Consider the following 15,065-nt stretch of genomic DNA (forward strand, 5'->3'; position numbering starts at 1 on the left):
GGTAATGAAAAAATATATGCTTAAGAAATAGGAAGGCATCGCCTTTTAGCCTTCTCTTCGCTTCTCGCTCTCCTTCTGCCTTTATTCCTATTTTTTCGCTGCTGATCAAAAATGGAAATGTGTTTCGTTATCTATCGTAGAGAAATTGTCACAAGAAAAATACACGAGAATAGGACGCACTGCGTCGGCCTGACAAATTTGTCTGCATGTTGTTGAATGTTTCTACGTGTGATCCACAAGATTTTGCCGGTATGTGTTTCTCACTTGATACCTCACTTCTTACCAGTTTTAACAGAGTTGCTGTTGTTGCTCATTGCATATTTGATACCGCTTGAAATTCAGTTTTCGACCTTGATGCACCTGCTTCAATTACACAAATACATATAAATATACTGAGTCAGATCTGGCATTATAATTGGCATATAAAGAGGCTTCCAAATCGGCTGCACATTGGTAGTTTTAGTTAGTCGCTTCGTAAGATCGCATGACGTTTAAATAATAAATCCCTGTTCTCTCTCTCTCTCTGTCTTTCCATTTTTGTGTGTCCTTCTCGCACACACGAACGCAGTGCTGCAACGATAAAGATATGAGTTCAAATCTATTTCAAACGACAGCGGAGAATGGACTGCGACATGATAAAATTGTTATACTCGATGCTGGCGCACAGTATGGCAAGGTAAGTGCGATAATCGATAGCCATAACAATCGATATATTAATTTGAATTTGTTTTCAATCGCATCACATCACTTAGGTCATAGATCGCAAGGTGCGTGAACTGCTGGTGGAATCAGATATTCTGCCTTTGGATACGCCAGCGTCAACAATACGTGATAGCGGCTACCGCGGCATCATCATATCCGGCGGACCCAATTCAGTGTACGCTGAGGATGCGCCTACGTATGATCCCGATCTGTTTAAACTGAAAATTCCGATGCTAGGCATTTGCTATGGCATGCAATTAATCAACAAAGAGTTTGGCGGCAGTGTCCTCAAGACGGATATACGCGAGGATGGTCAACAGAATATCGAGATTGAAACATCGTGCCCATTGTTTAGGTAAGTCGACGTCCGGCTATACTCCATCTAATGTTAGGCAGCAACAAGAAAGCGTGCTAGTTATGAGTTCCGCTTGCTTGCTGATACAATGCTGCCAGAGCAAAATGTCAAGAACAGTTCAGTTTAGCGTAGTCTATAAACTGATCTACACGTGACATTACATTGACAATAAGCGCTATGATCCAATGAAATTAATTATTCTGCTCACATCGTAAATTGTATCTGTTGTCCATTGTCTATTGCAGTCGCCTTAGTCGTACACAGTCGGTGTTACTCACCCATGGCGACAGTGTGGAGCGAGTGGGCGAGAAACTGAAAGTGGGCGGCTGGTCAACGAATCGGATTGTAACTGCCATTTACAATGAGGTCTTACGCATCTACGGTGTGCAATTTCACCCAGAAGTCGATCTTACCATCAATGGCAAACAGATTCTATCTAATTTCCTTTATGAGATTTGTGAGTTGACCGCTAACTTCACTATGGGCAGTCGAAAAGAGGATTGCATACGTTACATTCGCGACAAAGTGGGCAACAATAAAGTCTTGGTAAGTGTTTTAAATGATTCTGCCAACCTACCTATTCAATGGCTTATCGAATTCTTTTTTTTATATATAATATTAGTTGCTAGTCAGTGGCGGTGTCGACTCGACTGTTTGTGCTGCGCTGCTTCGACGTGCTGTGGATCCCAACCAGATAATTGCTGTGCATGTGGATAATGGTGAGTTTAGTAATATATAGAAATTTTAAATCATGAAACTTACATTTATATATTTGCAGGTTTCATGCGAAAGAACGAAAGCGAAAAAGTGGAGCGATCGTTGCGAGAGATTGGCATTGATTTGATAGTACGCAAGGAAGGCTACACGTTCCTCAAGGGCACCACGCAAGTAAAGCGAGCTGGACAGTATTCTGTCATTGAAACGCCCATGTTATGCCAGACCTATAATCCGGAAGAGAAGCGAAAAATTATCGGTGATATATTCGTAAAGGTGACCAACGATGTGGTCGCCGAACTAAAGCTAAAGCCAGAGGAGGTATTGCTGGCACAAGGAACACTCCGGCCCGATTTAATTGAGTCCGCATCCAATATGGTCAGCAAAAATGCCGAAGCCATCAAGACGCATCACAATGACACGGATCTGATTCGGTAAATAGCATTAATTATCAAATGAATTTGGTTTTAGTTTTATATTTTGTTTTATGCTTTGGGAATATTGTTAGAAATTCACATGGAACATATTCCTGGAGCAAAACACTTAAAAGAAATTGAACCTACAACAAGTTGTAGGTAAGTTTCTGGCACTCATCCTTGTTAATGGATTAATAGAGACTCCTCTAATCTTCTTATTTGTTACTATTTAACATACAGTTTGCAACTTGCATCTAAAAATTTTTTTAAATCTTTGCAGGGAGTTGCGCAGTGCTGGACGCGTTGTGGAGCCACTATGTGACTTTCACAAAGACGAAGTACGCGACTTGGGCAATGATCTTGGCCTGCCAGCGGATTTGGTCGAACGACAACCTTTTCCAGGCCCAGGTCTTGCCATTCGCGTACTGTGCGCCGAGGAAGCGTACATGGAAAAGGATTACTCCGAGACACAGGCATGTAACAATCAGCAGAACTTCTATCCACACGCAGAATGCATTCACAATTAATTATACTTCTTTATTGGTCCATAGGTCATAGCACGGGTTATTGTGGACTACAAGAATAAACTGCAAAAGAATCATGCGCTCATTAATCGAGTGACAGGCGCCACCAGCGAAGCTGAGCAAAAAGAGCTGCTGCGCATCTCTGCCAATTCAGATATTCAGGCCACGCTGTTGCCGGTGCGTTCGGTTGGTGTGCAAGGTGATAAGCGCACGTACAGCTACGTTGTGGGTTTGTCAACGACGACCCAGGAGCCCAACTGGTCGGATCTGTTATTTTTGGCCAAGATTATACCGCGCATATTGCATAACGTGAATCGGGTTTGTTACATCTTTGGCGAACCTGTGCAATATCTGGTGACGGATATAACGCACACAACGCTTAACACTAGGGTTCTGCGGCAACTGCGGGAAGCAGATGCCATTGCCAACGAGGTGGGTTTCTCTATTCCATTTCAATTGCTTAAACTCCAATTAATTTATTTATAATTTTAGATTATAATGCAAGCGGGACTGTACAGAAAAATCTCACAAATGCCCGTTATTCTCATACCCGTGCACTTTGATCGTGATCCCATAAATCGTACGCCTTCCTGTAGAAGATCGGTGGTGTTGCGTCCATTCATAACGAACGATTTCATGACTGGAGTGCCAGCTGTGCCCGGTTCAGTTCAACTGCCATTGCAAGTAAGACATAGCTGTAATTGAAAAGCATCAGAATTGTTTTAACTTCTATTTGGGTTACACAACAGGTTCTAAATCAAATTGTGTGCGATATATCGAAATTGGTTGGAATCTCGAGGGTACTGTACGACTTGACAGCCAAGCCGCCCGGCACCACTGAGTGGGAATGATGCGTTCAAACCAAAACTTACAACAGCCATTTCATAGAAATAGAAATATGTAGAAACAATAAACTACTGCATGGTAAACAATACAGAGACGCATGGGACAATAGCAGATGTCGCTGCCGCTGCTGCAACTGCTGCTGCTGCTGCTCATCTAATCTTGGGACAGCCAACAGCTATAGTGCTAAACTGAGAGCAACTAAGCGTAAATACAATTAGAGTGCCGCTTTAACAAAACATAAACAAAAAAATAAGAAAAAACAAAATAATAACAACCAACAAAATAACAAATACAATTCAGGTTTATAATATCGATTAATGTTTGTAATGAGAATAGCGCGAAATGATGGTAAACAAAGAAAATACAAAAAACAAAAATAAGAGAAATAACACCACATGGCAAAATTATTGCTGTAAACATATAACATGTTCTATGCGACGTGTTCGCTTTGTTCCTTTTATGAAAAGGAAACTACAACATAAAAACAACAAACAACACACGTAACAGAAACATACAATTTATTTACGCATTTTTAGTTATTATACATAATTATCTATATATATATATTTATATGAATATATAAATGATATATATAAATATATAATATATATATACAGATATTAAACTAATGCAAAAACCATGTTCTGAACGTTGTATATTTGCATCAAAACTGTTTTCGAAGAGATCGTGTTTGCAAAACAGGAAATTGTAAGAAGTATGAAATAAAAAAAAGAAAAACTATTATAAGCTAAAATTATGAATTGTTATATAAAAAAAACGTTTTACTATTTAAATGGCAAAAAACCACAGCAAAACAAATTATTATGATTAAAAAGAAACAAAACAAAAAAGAAATGTAATAAAATCGAAAAAGGCTATATGTAAATATATTGTCGAATTTTATGAAGGCACAAAATGTTCATTGTTCATCCTTCCTTTAAGTGGACGCACTTCTTTCCCGTCAATTTCAACCTAGCAAACGCTTCCGGCGACAGTGTGAAAGTTCTGCGTCGACGATTTCTTAAGTTTTCTAGCACCTTCAACTTGTCTGAAAACGATATGCGACTTTTGAGTTTATCACGTCCCAATCGCATACACTTGGCGGCCAAACTTTCTTGAGTAACTCCTTCAAATTTATCCACCGGAATCTAACCGAATTATTAGTAATATGTTAGTATATTGTTTATTTACTTACTGAAGACATGGATTCGGGTAATTCCTTATCCTTTCTGTCGAACATATGCTTGAATAGAAACTGCAACTTATTCGAATAGCTGAGCCTTGGCGGCAACTCATTAAATTGATTACTGTAGTTGGCCTCCTGCTCGTGAAGTTGTTCTAGCTTTACGCGATAGCTCAGTGTATGAATCAATCGCTTCCATCTATCGACATTCGGATATGGATGCCTTGGACCGACCATTGCGTTGGCAATCTCTTCCCACATCTCTTCTTTTAGTGCAAAATTAAAGAAGTCTTTGTGGTTCTCCATCCAAAGGCACTCACGACGTTTGTACAAATCGATGAGCTTCCCATACATTTGATGCCTTCGCTTAGTGCGCAAAGATTGCTCATTTTTCAAAGGGTGCTGCACATTTTTACTGTCCATAATTGCCGGATATATAATTTTAGATATTTGTTGAACGAAACACACATTTAATTTTCGGAAATGTCTGTTTTAAAATAAATGTAGCACGACTCGATTTTGACATTTTATTTGTTTAATATCGCTTGTAATATATATATATAAATTTTAATATTTCATAATCGTGCTTGTCCGATACATACATAAATTATGCAATGCCACTTTGAAATTTAAGTAAAAGTAAATTGATTTGATTTTTTTCATACATACTTATAGTACTATACATTTTATTTATTTATTTATTATATTAAATCTAATATTAAATACTACATTTAATATAAAAGAGAGCTCTGGTGACTGGGGCCTTCGTCTTGAAAAAAATATCTGTACTTATCATAAATTAAGTTTAGTTTTGATTATAAAATTGACATTTTCATTACGTTTTCCTATGAAGGAGTTTGTAAGAGGTGGGATGGGACCTGGGGACGAAACTCGAAAGCCCTAATGATCTTTAATTTTAAACAAGTATCAATGAGTGGGCATGGAGGCTGTGTTGTGCCGGTTATAGGTGTCCGTGACTATCAAGTTTATTCAGCAAAAAAAATTCGTAAGAAAACAATAGTCAACTAAATAGTTGAAGCAATTTAAAATAAGATTTTTGGTATATAATTTGGTGTATATAAAGCTGTTTCGATTTCATCGTTAACTATTAGCACTTTGACACTTATTAAAATCATTAAAAAAATAAAACGAAATAAAAGAACAATACCATAATCAGATTGTCGATTATTTGTATAAAAATCTATGTGTGATCTTGCTGGGTGCGGGTGTGTGTATGTCTGTCTGTCGGGAGAGGGGGGTAAGTAACTTATTTGGTCAACTCCTTGATGCGGTTGAGGGCGCTGCCAGCCTTGAACCAACTAATCTGTAGGTCATTGAGCGTGTGGTTCAGCTTGATCTTCTTGACCTCGTCGCCGTTCTTGATCTCGCATTCGACTTGCTTGCCAGGTGCCAGGCCGTTCAGGTTGAGCAGCGAAATCTTGCTCGTGGGTTGAATCTGACAATAAACATTGATTTCATTAACGTCCATTAAATTGATAAGAGTTTTGAATTGATTACCTTGTCGTAATCAGCTGCATTGGCGAAGGTCAGGGGCAACAGACCCTGCTTCTTCAGGTTCGTCTCGTGGATGCGAGCAAATGACTTCACAATGATGGCGCGACCGCCCAAATGACGTGGCTCTAGAGCGGCATGCTCGCGAGACGAGCCCTCACCGTAGTTCTCATCACCGACAGCGACCCACTTGATGTTGTTGGCCTTGTAGTCACGAGCGACGTCAGGTACATTGCCCCAGCTGCCAGTGCGCTGGTTCTTGATGTTGTTCATCTCGTTGTTCTCGGAGTTGGTTGCGGCAATGAACAAGTTGTTGGAGATGTTGTCCAAATGGCCACGGAACTTCAGCCAGGGGCCAGCGGCCGTGATGTGATCGGTGGTGCACTTGCCCTTGATCTTAATGAGCACAGTCAAGTCGGTCAGATCCTTACCATCCCACTTGTCAAAAGGTTCCAACAACTGCAGACGGGTCGACTTGGGATCAACAGCCAACTTAACGTTGTCACCGTTCTGAAAGATAAACAAAGCGAAACCAATTTTAGTGCTATCAAGATTCAAGCAATAAACAAAATACTTACAGCTGGTGGAGCAATGTAGGTGTCGTCGCAGGGCACGAAACCACGGGCGGGCAGGTCATCACCGAAGGGAGCCTTCAACTTGAACTTTTTGCCATCGGAACCAGTAAGCTCATCCGTCAACGGATTAAAGTCCAAGCGACCGGCAATCGACAGAGCTGTGACGAGTTCGGGGCTGGTGACGAAGCAATGAGTAGCGGGATTGGCGTCATTGCGACCGGTGAAGTTACGATTGTATGAGGTGACAATGGTGTTCTTATCGCCCTTCTTCACATCCTTACGATCCCACTGACCGATGCAGGGACCACAAGCGTTGGCCAGCACAGTGCCGCCAAACTTATCGAAGACCTCAGAAATGCCATCACGTTCGATGGTGGCACGAATCTGCTCCGATCCGGGGTGACATTGAAGGGAATCTTCGACTTCAGACCGTGGCTCATGGCATCCTTAGCAATGCTGGCACAGCGACCCATATCCTCGTACGAGGAGTTGGTGCAAGAGCCAATCAGACCAACTCTGATGTCCAATGGGTAACCGTTCTTCTTGGAGTTGGCGCCCAGTTTGCTGATGGGATGACCCAAATCGGGTGTGAAGGGACCATTGACATGGGGTTCCAGTGTATCCAGATTGATTTCAATCAAGTCATCGTACTCGCAGTTGCTGTCAGCGGAAAGTAATTTGGTCTGATACTTCTGAGCCTCGGCAGCAATGTCGCTGCGTCCAGTCGACTTCAGGTAATCGACCATGCGCTGGTTGAAGGGGAACAAGGAGCTTGTGTTACCAATCTCAGCACCCATGTTGCAAATAGTGGCCATGCCCGTGCAGGAGATGGAGTCAATGCCCTTGCCGTGGTACTCAATAATGGCACCAGTGCCGCCCCTAACAGTCAGAATATCGGCCACCTTCAAGATGACGTCTTTAGGCGAAGTCCAGCCGCTGATCTTGCCAGTGAGGTTGACACCAATCACCTTCGGGCACTTCAGCTCCCAGGGAATGCCAGCCATGGCGTCGACGGCATCAGCGCCGCCCACACCAATGCAAAGGCTACCAAGACCACCGCCATTGGTCGAGTGCGAGTCAGTGCCGATCATCAGTAGACCGGGGAAGGCATAATTCTCGAAGATGATTTGATGGATGATGCCACTGCCTGGCTTCCAGAAGCCCAAGCCGTACTTGGCACAGGTGGATTCCAAAAAGTCATAGACCTCCCGATTCAAATCCTTGGCACGTGCCAAATCCTTGAGACCATTAATCTGGGCTTCAATCATGTGATCGCAATGCACCGAGGATGGAACAGCGATCTTCTTTCGACCCGAAGAAATAAACTGCAGCAGAGCCATCTGAGCAGTAGCATCGTGCATAGCCACACGATCGGGACGCAGACCCAGATAGGATGTGCCGCGCACAATATCCTGATTGGCAGGATCATCCAAATGTGAGTAGAGAATCTTCTCGGACAGTGTCAGAGGGCGGTTAAGGCGGCTTTTCACGATATCGAGACGCTTGCTCATCTTATCATATGGCAGATAGAAGTCCAAATCGAGTTTGGACAACGCCACCTTAGAGGCGGTGTAGCAGGAAGCATGGAACTGACGCACCATCGGATCCACGACATTTTTGCCCAGTTTGCTTACCTGAAAAAAAGTTTAATCAATTAGTAATAATTAAAAAAAATGGATAAGCATCGCTGGTCGATGGGTCGAATAGCACTAACAGCGCGAATGCACATAAAACACATTTCACAATACTTCAAAGTTCAATCATTTGACTATCGCTAATTTTATAATTAAGCCTTTTGATTGCTTTGACAACAATAAACCACTTGATTTGCATATCATGTACACTTATAGATATAGAAGTTACAAACAACAACATACATATTTCTTCAAACAAGTGGAAAAATACGTATTGAACTTGAAGAGCGTATTAACAAAGTGGACACCAGATAAGATCAAGTATACGACTAAGATATATGTATGGCTACCTCTAGCTTCTTATCAGTTCCATTGAGTAACAAGATGCTTATGTAAATATTTAATAAATATTTAAATAACACGTTGTAAATTTTGTATCAATTGTTGTTCTGTTCTTCCAAACATACAACAAGCACTTGGACCACTACTATTTTCATTAATAAAAATATGTGTGTAAATATTCAAATAGCACGTCGTACATTGTGTAGCAATTGTTGTTTCATATGTTCTTGCAAACATACAACAAGCACTTGGACTACTACTATTTTCATTAATAAAAATATGTGTGTAGGTACTGACTCCCGCTGTGAATTATTTAGAATTGTGCTTACCTGTGCCTGTGCGTTCATTAATCTCACTGCCATATTTACGCGATTTTTTGAATATTGAATTGATATCGAACTTTGTTAACTTTTACTAAACTATCACCAAGTCGTACATCAAAATTTTCAGCCCTCTCAGCTGGAAGATTTTAAAACAGACTGAGCGCAAATCGCAGAACGCTGCTGTTTTATATGCTGTGTAGACTGAGCCGCATCGTAGAAATTTCCGTTAAGTAGAACCTTCCGCCGTATTATTCCTTAAACGGGTGAGTGTAAGAGAGGGACGACTAATGGAGCCGCATCATTGATCATGCGCCAATGATTCTAAAAAGGTAGCCGTATTTTGGCTAATATTTCGGTATATTTTTCGAATAAAATAGCGAAATCAGCTGTTTATGTCACTTGCAAGTTTTAGCGCCTTAAATTTATTTCAAATTGTTTTTCTATTGTTAACAAAATCAATTGAAATTAACAGAGGCATACGAAAATGTTAAAAAAAAATCGACAAGACGATCAATTTGAAAACTGTGTACATAAATGTAATCGTTACAGAGCAAGTTTTTTATTATAATGTAAAACAGTAATAGGTAGAGTCAATTGATGAAAAATAAATAAAATTGATTTATACTTTTGATATTCTTCTTCTTCCTGCCTGAGTTTGTTTGCTTTTTTAACCTTAAACAGATGTTCGCGTAATTGAGTTTTGGTGTAAACACTTGTATCAATGAAGCAGATGGACTTGGTCTAAATAGAGTATTAGCAGTGAGGGTGATTTCGTATCAGTGATGCGCAGTCAATGTCGCTATAAATGGCAACGTGATAAGATGAAAATCCATCACTTCATTTTACTACATTTATATTTATGTGTCGAATTTAAAATAAATGCCGAATGTCCGCAGTATCTAGTGCGACAAGTACAGACAAGCTGGACTGCGATTCACCGCACAGACTTTGAAAAGGATTCTGTACCAGATAGGTGAAGAACTACAAAAAAGACAATAATTTCAATTGTCTATAAGTATTTAAAAAGGCGAAGGGACAAAAATCTTTCAAAATGCCTGAACAGCGGCAAAGAATACAAAACAAGTGGTAATACGTCCAAATTTGTATGTCGGGCGACATTATCACCGACAATCGATAACACTATCGATGGCTTAAAATTGACTATAGTCGAATATTGATTTTGCTCACTATCAATAGTTCGTTCCCCCTATTTATCGCGCTTCCATTTATCGACATTCAAATGTGGATGCCTTGGACCTTCCATTGCGTTGGCAATCTCTTCCCACATCTCTTCATTTACTGCAAAATTAAAGTCCTTGTGTTTTAAAATCGATTATCCATACATTTGAAGCTTTCGCTTAGTCCGCAGAGATTGCTAATTTTTAAAAAAATGTGCACCACATTTTTATTGTTCATGATTCCCGGATATACAATTTTAGCTGTTTGTTGAACTGTTTTAAAATAAATGTAGTACGAATCGATTTTGACATTTTATTTGTTTAATATCGCTAACAATCTATATGTAATTTTAAATATTTCATAATTGATACAATTAATTTAAACAAATGTTAATTGAATAATGGGAGGGGCGAGGTAGGATCGTGCTTGCCACTTATTGTCCGCTTCAGAAATGATGCAATGCCACTTTGAAAATTAAGTAAAATAACTAGAGTTGATTTGTTTTTTTTTTCATACATACTCGTAGTACTATCAATTTTATTCGCATGGTCAGCAAACAAATTCGCAAGAAAACAAAATTCATCTATATAGTCGAAGCAATTTAAAATAAGATTTTTCGTATATAATGTATAATGTTGTATATAAAACTGTTTCGCTTACATCGTTAACTATTAGCACTTTGACACTGATTAAAATCATTAAAAAAAAAACGAAATAAAAGAACAATACCATAATTAGATTGCTTGCGTTTTAAGTCGGTTATTTGTATAAGTATCTATGTGTGAGTGAGAGTGCTGGGTGCGGGTGTGTGTATGTCTGTCTGTCGGGAGAGGGGGTAAGTAACTTATTTGGCCAACTCCTTCATACGGTTGAGGGCACTGCCAGCCTTGAACCAACCAATCTGCAGGTCATTGAGCGTATGGTTTAGCTTGATCTTCTCGACCTTGTCGCCGTTCTTGATCTCGCATTCGACTTGCTTGCCAGGTGCCAGGCCATTCAGGTTGAGCAGTGAAATCTTGCTCGTGGGTTGAATCTGACAATAAACATTGATTTGATTAGCGTCAATTAAATTGATAAGAGTGCACTACGCGCACGGTCAGTTTTGAATTGTTTACCTTATCGTAATCAGCGGCATTGGCGAAGGTCAGGGGCAACAGACCCTGCTTCTTCAGGTTCGTCTCGTGGATGCGAGCAAATGACTTCACAATGATGGCGCGACCGCCCAAATGACGTGGCTCTAGAGCAGCATGCTCGCGAGACGAGCCCTCACCATAGTTCTCATCACCGACAGCGACCCACTTGATGTTGTTGGCCTTGTAGTCACGAGCGACCTCAGGCACATTGCCCCAGCCGCCAGTGCGCTGGTTCTTGATGTTGTTCATCTCGTTGTTTTCGGAGTTGGTGGCGCCAATGAACATGTTGTTGGAGATGTTGTCCAAATGGCCACGGAACTTCAGCCAGGGACCAGCGGCCGAGATGTGATCGGTGGTGCACTTGCCCTTGACCTTAATGAGCACAGTCAAGTCGGTCAGATCTTTACCATTCCACTTGTCGAAGGGTTCCAACAACTGCAGACGGGTCGAATTGGGATCAACAGCCACCTTAACGTTGTCGCCGCTCTGAAAGGTCAACAAAATAAAACCAATGTAATTGCTGTGATAATGCTAACAACAAGCAAAAAACTTACAGTTGGTGGAGCAGTGTAGGTGTCCTGTCCGGGGTCGAAACCACGGGCGGGCAGCTCATCGCCGAAGGGAGCCTTCAACTTGAACTTCTTGCCATCGGCACCGGTGAGCTCGTCCGTCAACGGATTAAAGTCCAAACGACCGGCAATCGACAGAGCTGTGACCAGTTCGGGGCTGGTAACGAAGCAATGAGTAGCGGGATTGGCGTCATTGCGACCGGTGAAGTTACGATTGTACGAGGTGACAATGGTGTTCTTATCGCCCTTCTTCACATCCTTACGATCCCACTGACCGATGCAGGGACCACAAGCGTTGGCCAGCACAGTGCCGCCAAACTTATCGAAGACCTCAGAAATGCCATCACGTTCGATGGTGGCACGAATCTGCTCCGATCCGGGGGTGACATTGAAGGGAATCTTCGACTTCAGACCGTGGCTCATGGCATCCTTAGCAATGCTGGCACAGCGACCCATATCCTCGTACGAGGAGTTGGTGCAAGAGCCAATCAGACCAACTCTGATGTCCAATGGGTAACCGTTCTTCTTGGAGTTGGCGCCCAGTTTGCTGATGGGATGACCCAAATCGGGTGTGAAGGGACCATTGACATGGGGTTCCAGTGTATCCAAATTGATTTCAATCAATTCATCGTACTCGGAGTTGCTGTCAGCAGACAGCAACTTGCTCTGGTACTTCTGTGCCTCGGCGGCAATACCGCTGCGTCCAGTCGACTTCAGGTAATCGGCCATGCGCTGGTTGAAGGGGAACAGAGATGTGGTGGCACCGATCTCAGCACCCATGTTGCAGATGGTGGCCATGCCCGTGCAAGAGATGGAGTCAACACCCTTGCCGTGATACTCAATGATGGCACCAGTGCCGCCCTTAACAGTCAGAATATCGGCCACCTTCAAGATGACGTCCTTAGGCGAAGTCCAGCCGCTAATCTTGCCAGTGAGGTTGACACCAATAACCTTGGGGCACTTCAGCTCCCAGGCGATGTCAGCCATGACGTCGACGGCATCAGCGCCGCCCACACCAATGCAAAGGCCACCAAGACCACCGCCATTGGGCGTGTGAGAGTCAGTACCGATCATCAGCAGACCGGGGAAGGCATAATTCTCCAAGATGATTTGATGGATGATGCCACTGCCTGGTTTCCAGAAGCCCAAGCCGTACTTGGCACAGGTGGATGCCAAAAAGTCGTAGACCTCACGATTCAGATCCTTGGCACGTGCCAAATCCTTGGGACCACCAATCTGTGCCTCAATCAAATGATCGCAGTGCACCGTGGATGGAACGGCGACCTTCTTCAGACCCGAAGAAATGAACTGTAGCAGAGCCATCTGAGCAGTGGCGTCCTGCATAGCCACACGATCGGGACGCAGACGCAGATAGGATGTGCCGCGCACAATATCCTGATTGGCTGGATCATCCAAATGGGAATAAAGAACCTTCTCGGACAGTGTCAGAGGGCGGTTAAGGCGGCTTTTCACGATGTCGAGACGCTTGCTCAGCTTATCGTAGGGCAGATAGACGTCCGAATCGAATTTGGACAACGCCACCTTGGAGGCGGTGTAGCAGGAAGCATGGAACTGACGCACCATGGGATCCACGACATTTTTGCCCAGTTTGCACACCTGAAAAAGAGTTTAATCAATTAGTAATCTTAAAAAAGAAATATAGATAAACAATGCTGGTGGCTGGGTCGAATACCCACGCTAAAAGTCAACAAACTTTGCGCAACAACATTTAAACAGCTGTTTGCTGGTTTTAGCACTAACATACTATGTTAACTTGATGTTACTTATCAGCGCGAATGCACATACAATACATTTCATAATAAATCACAGTTCAATCATTTGGCCATCGCTAATTTTATAGTTAAACCTTGTGATTGCTTAGACAACAATAAATCACTTGATTAACACATCATGTACACTTATATAGTATTAATTGATTTGATTGATATGCGATAAGATTGCACATTGGGAGCAGGGCAAACTGTCGTTAATCAATGGAGCAAAAGCATGCATAAAGTAGTATATGCAGATTGTAGGACAGCAGCGCAGTATAACAGTATTACACCTCGTGATCAACAGCGGTTTTGAAACATAACAACAATAGCAAAATAAAAATGAATTACGTCAAGGGGTCAATTAACTCGTTGCAATTGCGTGGCAAACAACTCAAGCCCCTTAAAGATATTTTTAAAGTTACTAACAAACAACAACATATTTCATCGCACAAGTGGAAAAATACGTGTTACACTTGAAGAGCATGCGAATATTTTATATAAGAGTATTATTAATTAAGCGCATTATCAAAGTGTCACAAGATAAGAACAAATAAACGACAAAGATATATGGCTGCCTAGATTCTTAGTAGCTTCGTTAAATAACGAGATGCTTATGTAAATATTTAAATAGCACGTTGTACATTTTGTAGCAATTGTTGTTATATTCTTTTTGCAGGCTATTATTATTCCAAACAAACAGCAAGCACTTGTTTCACTACTAATTTCAATAATAAAAATAAAAGCACTAGAACAAACTCGGTTAGGTAACAACTTTTCGATTCGTCTTTTTTAGGTTAGAAAAGCGCATCGCGAAAATTCCAAAAATTACAGTTGGGAAATGGTCCTACCCATTTGTATATGGAAATTTAACATTTTGCAACTACACACACTGAATTAATATGTTGTTATTGGAGTTAAGTTGCGTTATCAGCAAATAAAATTTGTTCTTCTATATGTATCATATGTGAGTCTGCCTGTCTGTTATACGTATATGAATGTGTGTGTAGGTGGATGCACTGACTCCCGCTGGTAATTTAGTTATTATTTAGCATGGCATCACGTACCTGTGCCTGTGCGTTTATTAATCTCACTGCCATATTTACGCGTTTTTTATTGCAATATTTTAACTTTGTATGAAACTTTTATTAAACTATCACCAAGTCGTACATCAAAATTTTCAGCCCTCTCAGCCGGAAGATTTTAACACAGACTGAGCGCAAATCGCTGAACGCTGCTGCTTAAGCGGTGAGGGTGATTTCGTATCAGTGATGCGCAGCATTGTC

The 15,065-nt window shown here is 41.5% G+C and overlaps 3 protein-coding genes, 1 long non-coding RNA gene, 1 other non-coding gene and 1 pseudogene across 5 annotated transcripts; 3 read left to right on the top strand and 3 right to left on the bottom strand.

Moving 5' to 3' along the window:
- The first annotated feature begins 568 nt into the window (after positions 1-568).
- On the top strand, positions 569-3,984 carry LOC117566008 (GMP synthase [glutamine-hydrolyzing]). The gene is made up of 9 exons (XM_034245429.2): positions 569-676; positions 753-1,057; positions 1,303-1,603; positions 1,680-1,776; positions 1,836-2,205; positions 2,468-2,660; positions 2,739-3,143; positions 3,204-3,395; positions 3,461-3,984. Exons 1-9 carry the CDS (start codon positions 587-589, stop codon positions 3,560-3,562), a joined length of 2,055 nt encoding a protein of 684 aa, XP_034101320.2. The 5' UTR covers positions 569-586; the 3' UTR covers positions 3,563-3,984.
- Positions 1,092-1,222, top strand: LOC117566280 (small Cajal body-specific RNA PsiU2-38.40.4). Its single transcript, XR_004571997.1, has one exon. It is a non-coding gene; the product is annotated as a small Cajal body-specific RNA PsiU2-38.40.4 (non-coding RNA).
- Positions 3,985-4,412: 428 nt separating the features above from the next.
- On the bottom strand, positions 4,413-5,281 carry LOC117564948 (uncharacterized). The gene is made up of 2 exons (XM_034243903.2): positions 4,753-5,281; positions 4,413-4,705 (listed from the first exon to the last, which is right to left on the bottom strand). The coding sequence occupies exons 1-2, from the start codon at positions 5,161-5,163 to the stop codon at positions 4,484-4,486; spliced, it is 633 nt and encodes a 210-aa protein (XP_034099794.2). The 5' UTR covers positions 5,164-5,281; the 3' UTR covers positions 4,413-4,483.
- A 657-nt stretch (positions 5,282-5,938) lies between these two features.
- LOC117565174 (probable aconitate hydratase, mitochondrial) lies at positions 5,939-9,238 on the bottom strand (annotated as a pseudogene).
- On the top strand, positions 7,682-13,106 carry LOC127565266 (uncharacterized). The gene is made up of 2 exons (XR_007954636.1): positions 7,682-7,780; positions 12,944-13,106. It is a non-coding gene; the product is annotated as an uncharacterized LOC127565266 (long non-coding RNA).
- Positions 10,598-15,004, bottom strand: LOC117564067 (probable aconitate hydratase, mitochondrial). The gene is made up of 4 exons (XM_034242693.2): positions 14,847-15,004; positions 11,993-13,624; positions 11,421-11,924; positions 10,598-11,338 (listed from the first exon to the last, which is right to left on the bottom strand). Exons 1-4 carry the CDS (start codon positions 14,877-14,879, stop codon positions 11,150-11,152), a joined length of 2,358 nt encoding a protein of 785 aa, XP_034098584.1. The 5' UTR covers positions 14,880-15,004; the 3' UTR covers positions 10,598-11,149.
- Positions 15,005-15,065: the final 61 nt, after the last annotated feature.

This window comes from Drosophila albomicans, chromosome 2L (assembly GCF_009650485.2).
Source record: "Drosophila albomicans strain 15112-1751.03 chromosome 2L, ASM965048v2, whole genome shotgun sequence".
NCBI lineage: Eukaryota > Metazoa > Arthropoda > Insecta > Diptera > Drosophilidae > Drosophila > Drosophila albomicans.